At 44.0% G+C, this 12216-nt stretch overlaps 1 protein-coding gene across 1 annotated transcript; it reads right to left on the reverse strand.

Annotated features, from left to right (window-relative positions):
• Positions 1-301: 301 nt before the first annotated feature.
• Positions 302-2593, reverse strand: LOC149434971 (uncharacterized). The gene has a single exon (XM_089663180.1). It carries the CDS (start codon positions 2447-2449, stop codon positions 1049-1051), a length of 1401 nt encoding a protein of 466 aa, XP_089519306.1. The 5' UTR covers positions 2450-2593; the 3' UTR covers positions 302-1048.
• Positions 2594-12216: the final 9623 nt, after the last annotated feature.

Consider the following 12216-nt stretch of genomic DNA (forward strand, 5'->3'; position numbering starts at 1 on the left):
AGGAAAATGAAAGTCTTTACACCATAAGGTTTCCCACGCAGGGGATTGTCCAGCTTTGTCAACACATCAGATAACTGAAAATGCTAGCTCACCTGGCTACACTTCAGGAGCACCACTGATCTGTACACTGGTCCCCCAGACTAGGACTTTTTCAGGATTACTCAGCCTTAGTTACAACACCTCACTACACAGGTCCACTCCTGGCCTCTACATAGGGTTCCCCACCCCCCTCAAGCTTGATCATTCCTCCATTGACTTCTGGACTCCCTCCACCCCCATGGACTCCCTCCAGACCCCTGGACTCACAAGCCACTTCAGGTCCCCCAGATTCTTGGAGCTGTCCTGACTTTCCCAGTCCTTGGGCAAGGAATCCCACCTCACAAGGGATGCAATCTCCAGCAGGAACCCCCAGCTCTCCTGACAGGGTCCTGTCTCCAAATGGCAGAAGACCTGGCCTATAACGATCCTGCCCACCTATGTACTCACACAGGCTGCAGGCATCTAGCAAAGCCTGGATATGGGACTGAAGGACTTGTCCCCACCAAGAATCTCTGGAACCTTCAAGCTCCAGGTCCCGACCCGGAACTACCAAATCCATTGACAACCTAGAACACAGTTTTCTCTGCTCACAAAATACATGTTGGAGCTTCTCAAACAGCAGCCAGGAGGACCCTGTGTCATTGTCACAGTGGCAGGACCTCACACTTCCACACCTCCATCAGACCTCCAAGTGTTTGTGAGAGCTTCTGCTAGAATATTGACTCCATTTTTATTCTTCTCTTATCAATGGCCGACCCAGTACCACACTTCATCCATGTCTTTGGGGGCCTCTGATCTCCTTATCAACTGTTTCTTCCATGATGAAGATCAGCCATGGAGTATATCTGAGGTGTATATCAGGGTGTGCTTCTTCCCCACATGAGAGCTGGGATGTCCAGCAACATTCATCTAGAAGACATTTCCCGCACTCAAGGCACTAATACACCTCGAGGGTTGTGTGGGACCCCTGATGTACAGGAAGACAGGACATCAGTGAGGAACATTTCCCTCACTCAGGACAGGAAAGTGGCTTCTTCCCCGTGTGAGATCTCTGATGTCTGTAAAAACTGGACTTGTCTGAAAAACATTTCCCGCACTCAGGACAGGAATACGGCTTTTCCCCTGTGTGACATCTCTGATGTATAACAAGTCCTGATTTGTATACAAAACATTTTCCGCACTCAGGACAGGAAAGTGGCTTCTCCCCAGCGTGAGATCTCTGATGTCTGTAAAGAATAGACTTGTCTGAAAAACATTTCCCGCACTCAGGACAGGAATACGGCTTTTCCCCTGTGTGACCTCTTTGATGTACAACAAGTTTTGATTTTTGTACAAAACATTTCCCACACTCAGAACAGGAATATGGCTTCATTCCCTTGTGCAGTCTCTGATGATTATAAATACTAGACTTAGCTGAAAAACATTTCCCGCACTCAGGACATGAGTATGGTTTTTCACCCGTGTGAGACCTGTGATGTTTGACAAGATCTGATTTTTGTACAAAACATTTCCCACACTCAGAACAGGAAAAAGGCATCTTCCCCGTGTGAGATCTCTGATGTCTGCAAAGACTGGACTGCTGTGAAAAACATTTCCCGCACTCAAGACAAGAAAACGGATTCTCCCCTGTGTGCATTCTTAGATGTTTGTGAAGACTGGACTTTAGTGAAAAACATTTCCCACACTCAGAACAGGAAAACGGCGTCTCCCCAGTGTGCATTCTCCCATGGTTGTGAAGACTGGACTTCACTGAAAAACATTTCCCACACTCAAAACAGGAAAATGGCTTTTCCCTTGTGTGAGATCTCAGATGTTTGTGAAGATTGGACTTCTCTGAAAAACATCTCCTGCACTCAGGACATGAATACGGCTTCTCTCCTGTGTGAGATCTCTGATGTGTGTAAAGATTGGAGTTAGCTGAAAAACATTTCCCGCACTCAGGGCAAGAATGTGGCTTCTCTCCTGTGTGAGATCTTTTATGATCATCAAGTTTGGATTTATAATGGAAACACTTCCCGCACTCAGGACAGGAATATGGCTTCTCAGCTGTGTGAAGCCTTTGGTGTGTTTTAAGATTAGACTTTTGTGAAAAACATTTCCTGCACACATGACAGAAATATGGTTTTTCACCTGTGTGAGATCTTTTATGCTCATTAAGATGGAATTTAGAAGGGAAAAATTTCCTGCACTCAGTACAGGAGAAGCTCTTCCCTGTTGGAAGGCCGGCCCGGTCCCGCACAGTCTGAGGTTCCTCAGGATACGAGGAATCCGATGGTCCATCTACACTGGGTGGTGCCGGATGGACATTGGAGGGAGCCGGGTTTTCTCCTGGACTATACTGTGTGATGTCCTCATCTTCTACTTTCCAGTCTGGAGACAAAGTGAGACAATCCTCGGAGGTTTTCCTCATCTCCCGGCCATGGACTAAAATACAAAGACAAAGGATTACTAGACAGGAGCTGATTGGTTTCCCCAAACCAGGACTCCGCCCACATCAGGCAGCTTGGTCTCTGAGGAGCTTACAATTCCACCCTCAAGGGAACTAGGAAATGGCTCCTCTGATCTCCTACCAGGTCATTTCTTTATTCATGGACCTTAGTCAGAGAGTGAGGAAACAACCAGAACTGTCTTTTATAGGAGGGACAGTGATGAGGGGATTATAGGACGAGGGTCCCCACCCCCTCTATCACTCATCACCATCTTCCCAACACAAGAAGTACTGCACTTCCTTATTTACTCCATGATTTAGTCATGAAGAACAGCGGGGCTGAGCCCCACCAGAGGTCAGAGAGTGAGGATGGGGGGAGAACAACCAAGATGAAGACTGGACTGATCCTGAAGACCACCATCATTGGGGTATTGACTCCTCCCTCATTATCACTTTCTGTTTAAGGGTCCAAAGTTGGAGGATGTTATCACATTATTATCACCATGTAAAAGTCTGTGCTCCAATCACATCATCTGATATAAAATGTCCAGCTGGGAGGAAATGGGAGCAAAAGAAGTAAGGACTATGTAATGTGCAACTTATTATATCGGAAACAAAAGTTAGGACTATACAGTCAGATAATGTAATGTACAACAGAGTATATAGTGCAGGGGTCAGGAGTATGTAATGTACAACATAGAGTATATAGTGCAGGGGTCAGGAGTATATAATGTACAACATGGAGTATATAGTGCAGGGGTCAGGAGTATGTAATGTACAACATGGAGTATATAGTGCAGGGGTCAGGAGTATGTAATGTACAACATAGAGTATATAGTGCAGGGGTCAGGAGTATGTAATGTACAACATAGAGTATATAGTGCAGGGGTCAGGAGTATATAATGTACAACATGGAGTATATAGTGCAGGGGTCAGGAGTATGTAATGTACAACATGGAGTATATAGTGCAGGGGTCAGGAGTATGTAATGTACAACATAGAGTATATAGTGCAGGGGTCAGGAGTATGTAATGTACAACATAGAGTATATAGTGCAGGGGTCAGGAGGATGTAATGTACAACATGGAGTATATAGTGCAGGGGTCAGGAGTATGTAATGTACAACATAGAGTATATAGTGCAGGGGTCAGGAGTATGTAATGTACAACATAGAGTATATAGTGCAGGGGTCAGGAGTATATAATGTACAACATGGAGTATATAGTGCAGGGGTCAGGAGTATGTAATGTACAACAGAGTCTATAGTGCAGGGGTCAGGAGTATGTAATGTACAACATAGAGTATATAGTGCAGGGGTCAGGAGTATATAATGTACAACACAGAGTATATAGTGCAGGGGTCAGGAGTATGTAATGTACAACACAGAGTATATAGTGCAGGGGTCAGGAGTATATAATGTACAACACAGAGTATATAGTGCAGGGGTCAGGAGTATGTAATGTACAACATAGAGTATATAGTGCAGGGGTCAGGAGTATGTAATGTACAACATAGAGTACATAGTGCAGGGGTCAGGAGTATGTAATGTACAACATAGAGTCAGGAGTATGTAATGTACAACATAGAGTATATAGTGCAGGGGTCAGGAGTATGTAATGTACAACATAGAGTATATAGTGCAGGGGTCAGGAGTATGTAATGTACAACATAGAGTATATAGTGCAGGGGTCAGGAGTATGTAATGTACAACACAGAGTATACAGTGAAGACAAGAATGATTTGACTCCCTGCAGATTTTGTAGGTTTGCTCACTTACAGAGAAATGAAGGGTCTATCATTTTTATCATAGGTGCATTTTAAATGATAGAGACAGAAAAATCCAGAAAAAACACAATCCAAATGTTATAAATGGAGTTGCATTTCAGTGAATAAAATAAGTATTTGATCCCCCACCAACCAACAATGATTCTGGCTCCCCCAGACTGGCTAGATGCTCATGTGGTCACAGATCAGTCCTGTCCATATAACAAGGTGCTGCTAACGACAACTCATTATGTGTATAAAAGACACCTGTCCACAGAATCTCTTTCTTGGGCACCATCATGAGCAAGACCAAAGAGCTGTCAAAGGATGTCAAGGTCACAAGTGTAATAAAAGCGCCACACCCTTAATACAAGCAGCAATTCCACCTCAAAGAAACCAAATACATTTCTTAGTGCTATAACTTAAATAAAGGAATGCGCTAAAACCACAAACTATTCCTAATTTAGTGTAGAAACATTGGTGCAAAAGATATATCTATTCTCAATTAATATCAAAAAATATAAAAATTATGTGCAAAACTTTTAGTGCATAAGTAATTTAAATAATTAAATTTGTGAATATATATAAAAAAATATAAAATGATAAAAATGTCCAATTCTGAATTTCTTCAAATGTCCAAACAAATCCTTTTCAAATTCAGGTGCTCTCAAAGAAATTGTGCCAAAATCCACCACCAAAGTAAAGTTGGGTAACTCACCAGAGCTCCATGCTGATCAATCTCTAGATCAGCAAAAAACGCTTTTTGCTCTGGGAGCAGATGCAATGAATCAACTTCTCAGGTGTGATGATCAATAGCTACACAATCATCCATAAGGTAGGTATCCACCACTCAATATAATGGTTCCAGGAGCATTATATCACTCTCTCTTTTTATATCTCTCCACCGAGGTCATGTTTGGGAATGAAAGAGAAAATCATGGTGCAGCCAGTTTTCTTATAAAAGTATCCAACAATTTAATAAAGATTTACACTCACAAAAAGGGTGTCTTCACCGACACCAGTATAACAGCATAAAACAGCAAATGGTATAACAGTCTCCTGTTCCCCGCACACTGTACGCTGCGCTGTAGTGAGTGTGCGGGGAACAGGAGACTGTCATACCATTTGCTGTTTTATGCTGTTATACTGGTGTCGGTGAAGACACCCTTTTTGTGAGTGTAAATCTTTATTAAATTGTTGGATACTTTTATAAGAAAACTGGCTGCACCATGATTTTCTCTTTCATTCCCAAACATGACGTCGGTGGAGAGATATAAAAAGAGAGAGTGATATAATGCTCCTGGAACCATTATATTGAGTGGTGGATACCTACCTTATGGATGATTGTGTAGCTATTGATCATCACACCTGAGAAGTTGATTCATTGCATCTGCTCCCAGAGCAAAAAGCGTTTTTTGCTGATCTAGAGATTGATCAGCATGGAGCTCTGGTGAGTTACCCAACTTTACTTTGGTGGTGGATTTTGGCACAATTTCTTTGAGAGCACCTGAATTTGAAAAGGATTTGTTTGGACATTTGAAGAAATTCAGAATTGGACATTTTTATCATTTATATTTTTTTATATATATTCACAAATTTAATTTTTTAAATTACTTATGCACTAAAAGTTTTGCACATAATTTTTATATTTTTTGATATTAATTGAGAATAGATATATCTTTTGCACCAATGTTTCTACACTAAATTAGGAATAGTTTGTGGTTTTAGTGCATTCCTTTATTTAAGTTATAGCACTAAAAAAAAGTATATCAGGGACAAGATTGTAGACCTGCACAAGGCTGGAATGGACTACAAGACCATCAGCAAGAAGCTTGGTGAGAAGGAGACAACTGTTGGAGCGATTATTCACAAATGGAAGAAATACAAAGTAACCACCAATCGCCCTCCTTGGTCTGGAGCTCCATGCAGAATGTCACCTCATGGGGTAAAGATGATCATGAGAAAAGTGAGGGATCATCCCAGAACTACACGGGAGGAGCTTGTGAATGATCTCATGGCAGATGGGACCACAGTCACCAAACCATTGGTAATACAATCCGCTGCCTTGGACTGAAATCCTGCAGAGCCCGCAAGGTCCTCCTCCTCAAGAAGGTACATGTACAGGCCTGTCTGAAGTCTGCCAATGAACATCTAAATGATTCAGAGAAGGATTGGGAGAGGCTGCTGTGGTCAGAGGGGATCAGAATTGATCTCTTCTGCATTAACTCGACTCGCCATGTTGGAAGGAAGTAAAATGCTGACTATGACCCTAAGAACACCATCCCTACAGTCCAGCACGGAGGTGGAAACATTATGCTTTGGGGCTGTTTCTGTGCTAAAGGTTCAGGCTGACGTTGCCACATTGAGGGGCCAATAGACGGGGCCACGTATTGTGAAATCTTGGATGAGAACTGTGATGGGGAGTAGGCAGGACAGAACACAGAGCAGATGATAAACACACAAAGCTTTATTAAAAGGATGACAGTCACTCAATTGGGGTCTGCAGGTATTGTGGCAGTACCCAGTGTAGGGGAATAGCAGGGAGGGGGCCCAAAGTAATTGTAATCCAGCCCAAGGGGGGCAAAGGTAGAGTCTCTATAACAGTTTGTAATCCAAGCAGGAAAGAGGAAGGGGAAGAGGGTCCAGGAACAGTCCAGGGGAATAAAATAGGGGTGCATACACATACGGCTCTGGCAGGGGTGCCCGGGTTCACAGCAGATGAGAGCCAGGGGGGTGACCCTCCTCAGCACACAGCAGAGGGTCCTAACAGCAGGTACCAGTCCTGATTCTCCAGCCACAGCACACAAGCACTCCTGGGCCCGCAGTATGGGCAGTATAGCAGCAGGTACTTTCCATGAGTCCCGAGTATTGGCAGCGTATTCAGCGGGTAATAATCCTCCCACTCCCAGTATTAATGCAGAGTGTCAGCGGGTAATAATCCTCCCACTCCCAGTATTAATGCAGAGTGTCAGCGGGTAATAATCCTCTCAATCCTGGTATTAATGCAGAGTGTCAGCGGGTAATAATCCCCCCAATCCTGTTATTAATGCAGAGTGTCAGCGGGTAATAATCCTCCCAATCCTGGTATTAATGCAGAGTGTCAGCGGGTAATAATCCTCCCAATCCTGTTATTAATGCAGAGTGTCAGCGGGTAATAATCCTCCCAATCCTGTTATTAATGCAGAGTGTCAGCGGGTAATAATCCTCCCACTCCTGTTATTAATGCAGAGTGTCAGCGGGTAATAATCCTCCCACTCCCGGTATTAATGCAGAGTGTCAGCGGGTAATAATCCTCCCACTCCCGGTATTAATGCAGAGTGTCAGCGGGTAATAATCCTCCCAATCCTGTTATTAATGCAGAGTGTCAGCGGGTAATAATCCTCCCACTCCTGTTATTAATGCAGAGTGTCAGCGGGTAATAATCCTCCCACTCCCGGTATTAATGCAGAGTGTCAGCGGGTAATAATCCTCCCACTCCCGGTATTAATGCAGAGTGTCAGCGGGTAATAATTCTCCCAGTCCCGGTATTAATGCAGAGTGTCAGCGGGTAATAATCCTCCCAATCCTGTTATTAATGCAGAGTGTCAGCGGGTAATGATCCTCCCAGTCCCAGTATTAATGCAGAGTGTCAGCGGGTAATAATCCTCCCAATCCTGTTATTAATGCAGAGTGTCAGCGGGTAATAATCCTCCCAATCCTGTTATTAATGCAGAGTGTCAGCGGGTAATAATCCTCCCAATCCTGTTATTAATGCAGAGTGTCAGCGGGTAATAATCCTCCCAATCCTGTTATTAATGCAGAGTGTCAGCGGGTAATAATCCTCCCAATCCTGTTATTAATGCAGAGTGTCAGCGGGTAATAATCCTCCCAATCCTGGTATTAATGCAGAGTGTCAGCGGGTAATAATCCTCCCAATCCTGTTATTAATGCAGAGTGTCAGCGGGTAATAATCCTCCCAGTCCTGGTATTAATGCAGAGTGTCAGCGGGTAATAATCCTCCCAATCCTGGTATTAATGCAGAGTGTCAGCGGGTAATAATCCTCCCAATCCTGGTATTAATGCAGAGTGTCAGCGGGTAATAATCCTCCCAATCCTGTTACTAATGCAGAGTGTCAGCGGGTAATAATCCTCCCAATCCTGTTATTAATGCAGAGTGTCAGCGGGTAATAATCCTCCCACTCCCGGTATTAATGCAGAGTGTCAGCGGGTAATAATCCTCCCAATCCTGTTATTAATGCAGAGTGTCAGCGGGTAATAATCCTCCCAATCCTGTTATTAATGCAGAGTGTCAGCGGGTAATAATCCTCCCAATCCCGGTATTAATGCAGAGTGTCAGCGGGTAATAATCCTCCCACTCCCGGTATTAATGCAGAGTGTCAGCGGGTAATAATCCTCCCAATCCTGTTACTAATGCAGAGTGTCAGCGGGTAATAATCCTCCCAATCCTGTTATTAATGCAGAGTGTCAGCGGGTAATAATCCTCCCACTCCCGGTATTAATGCAGAGTGTCAGCGGGTAATAATCCTCCCAATCCTGTTATTAATGCAGAGTGTCAGCGGGTAATAATCCTCCCAATCCTGGTATTAATGCAGAGTGTCAGCGGGTAATAATCCTCCCACTCCCGGTATTAATGCAGAGTGTCAGCGGGTAATAATCCTCCCACTCCCGGTATTAATGCAGAGTGTCAGCGGGTAATAATCCTCCCAATCCTGTTATTAATGCAGAGTGTCAGCGGGTAATAATCCTCCCAATCCTGTTATTAATGCAGAGTGTCAGCGGGTAATAATCCTCCCAATCCTGTTATTAATGCAGAGTGTCAGCGGGTAATAATCCTCTCAATCCTGTTATTAATGCAGAGTGTCAGTGGGTAATAATCCTCCCAATCCTGTTACTAATGCAGAGTGTCAGCGGGTAATAATCCTCCCAATCCTGTTACTAATGCAGAGTGTCAGCGGGTAATAATCCTCCCAATCCTGTTATTAATGCAGAGTGTCAGCGGGTAATAATCCTCCCAGTCCTGTTATTAATGCAGAGTGTCAGCGGGTAATAATCCTCCCAGTCCTGTTATTAATGCAGAGTGTCAGCGGGTAATAATCCTCCCAATCCTGGTATTAATGCAGAGTGTCAGCGGGTAATAATCCTCCCAATCCTGGTATTAATGCAGAGTGTCAGCGGGTAATAATCCTCTCAATCCTGGTATTAATGCAGAGTGTCAGCGGGTAATAATCCTCCCAATCCTGTTATTAATGCAGAGTGTCAGCGGGTAATAATCCTCCCAATCCTGTTACTAATGCAGAGTGTCAGCGGGTAATAATCCTCCCAATCCTGTTACTAATGCAGAGTGTCAGCGGGTAATAATCCTCCCAATCCTGTTATTAATGCAGAGTGTCAGCGGGTAATAATCCTCCCAGTCCTGTTATTAATGCAGAGTGTCAGCGGGTAATAATCCTCCCACTCCCGGTATTAATGCAGAGTGTCAGCGGGTAATAATCCTCCCAATCCTGTTATTAATGCAGAGTGTCAGCGGGTAATAATCCTCCCAATCCTGTTATTAATGCAGAGTGTCAGCGGGTAATAATCCTCCCAGTCCTGTTATTAATGCAGAGTGTCAGCGGGTAATAATCCTCCCAATCCTGTTATTAATGCAGAGTGTCAGCGGGTAATAATCCTCCCACTCCCGGTATTAATGCAGAGTGTCAGCGGGTAATAATCCTCCCAATCCTGTTACTAATGCAGAGTGTCAGCGGGTAATAATCCTCCCAATCCTGTTATTAATGCAGAGTGTCAGCGGGTAATAATCCTCCCCACTCCCAGTTATTAATGCAGAGTGTCAGCGGGTAATAATCCTCCCAATCCTGTTACTAATGCAGAGTGTCAGCGGGTAATAATCCTCCCAATCCTGTTATTAATGCAGAGTGTCAGTGGGTAATAATCCTCCCAATCCTGGTATTAATGCAGAGTGTCAGCGGGTAATAATCCTCCCACTCCCGGTATTAATGCAGAGTGTCAGCGGGTAATAATCCTCCCAATCCTGTTATTAATGCAGAGTGTCAGCGGGTAATAATCCTCCCAATCCTGGTATTAATGCAGAGTGTCAGCGGGTAATAATCCTCCCAATCCTGTTATTAATGCAGAGTGTCAGCGGGTAATAATCCTCCCAATCCTGTTATTAATGCAGAGTGTCAGCGGGTAATAATCCTCCCAATCCTGTTATTAATGCAGAGTGTCAGCGGGTAATAATCCTCCCAATCCTGTTATTAATGCAGAGTGTCAGCGGGTAATAATCCTCCCAGTCCTGTTATTAATGCAGAGTGTCAGCGGGTAATAATCCTCCCAATCCTGGTATTAATGCAGAGTGTCAGCGGGTAATAATCCTCCCAATCCTGTTATTAATGCAGAGTGTCAGCGGGTAATAATCCTCCCAATCCTGGTATTAATGCAGAGTGTCAGCGGGTAATAATCCTCCCAATCCTGGTATTAATGCAGAGTGTCAGCGGGTAATAATCCTCCCAATCCTGTTATTAATGCAGAGTGTCAGCGGGTAATAATCCTCCCACTCCCGGTATTAATGCAGAGTGTCAGCGGGTAATAATCCTCCCAATCCTGTTACTAATGCAGAGTGTCAGCGGGTAATAATCCTCCCAATCCTGTTATTAATGCAGAGTGTCAGCGGGTAATAATCCTCCCAATCCTGGTATTAATGCAGAGTGTCAGCGGGTAATAATCCTCCCACTCCCGGTATTAATGCAGAGTGTCAGCGGGTAATAATCCTCCCAATCCTGTTATTAATGCAGAGTGTCAGTGGGTAATAATCCTCCCAATCCTGTTATTAATGCAGAGTGTCAGCGGGTAATAATCCTCCCAATCCTGGTATTAATGCAGAGTGTCAGCGGGTAATAATCCTCCCAATCCTGTTATTAATGCAGAGTGTCAGCGGGTAATAATCCTCCCAATCCTGTTATTAATGCAGAGTGTCAGCGGGTAATAATCCTCCCAATCCCGGTATTAATGCAGAGTGTCAGCGGGTAATAATCCTCCCACTCCCGGTATTAATGCAGAGTGTCAGCGGGTAATAATCCTCCCAATCCTGTTACTAATGCAGAGTGTCAGCGGGTAATAATCCTCCCAATCCTGTTATTAATGCAGAGTGTCAGCGGGTAATAATCCTCCCACTCCCGGTATTAATGCAGAGTGTCAGCGGGTAATAATCCTCCCAATCCTGTTATTAATGCAGAGTGTCAGCGGGTAATAATCCTCCCAATCCTGGTATTAATGCAGAGTGTCAGCGGGTAATAATCCTCCCACTCCCGGTATTAATGCAGAGTGTCAGCGGGTAATAATCCTCCCACTCCCGGTATTAATGCAGAGTGTCAGCGGGTAATAATCCTCCCAATCCTGTTATTAATGCAGAGTGTCAGCGGGTAATAATCCTCCCAATCCTGTTATTAATGCAGAGTGTCAGCGGGTAATAATCCTCCCAATCCTGTTATTAATGCAGAGTGTCAGCGGGTAATAATCCTCTCAATCCTGTTATTAATGCAGAGTGTCAGTGGGTAATAATCCTCCCAATCCTGTTACTAATGCAGAGTGTCAGCGGGTAATAATCCTCCCAATCCTGTTACTAATGCAGAGTGTCAGCGGGTAATAATCCTCCCAATCCTGTTATTAATGCAGAGTGTCAGCGGGTAATAATCCTCCCAGTCCTGTTATTAATGCAGAGTGTCAGCGGGTAATAATCCTCCCAATCCTGTTATTAATGCAGAGTGTCAGCGGGTAATAATCCTCCCAATCCTGGTATTAATGCAGAGTGTCAGCGGGTAATAATCCTCCCAATCCTGGTATTAATGCAGAGTGTCAGCGGGTAATAATCCTCTCAATCCTGGTATTAATGCAGAGTGTCAGCGGGTAATAATCCTCCCAATCCTGTTATTAATGCAGAGTGTCAGCGGGTAATAATCCTCTCAATCCTGTTATTAATGCAGAGT

Source organism: Staurois parvus, unplaced genomic scaffold, assembly GCF_062004578.1.
Source record: "Staurois parvus isolate SC_StPar_1 unplaced genomic scaffold, SC_StPar_1.0 ptg001636l, whole genome shotgun sequence".
NCBI classification, from domain to species: Eukaryota; Metazoa; Chordata; class Amphibia; order Anura; family Ranidae; genus Staurois; species Staurois parvus.

Bases quoted from the DNA above. Each gene is read 5' to 3' on its own strand.
- LOC149434971 (XM_089663180.1), bottom strand. From the start codon at position 2,449: ATGAGGAAAACCTCCGAGGATTGTCTCACTTTGTCTCCAGACTGGAAA.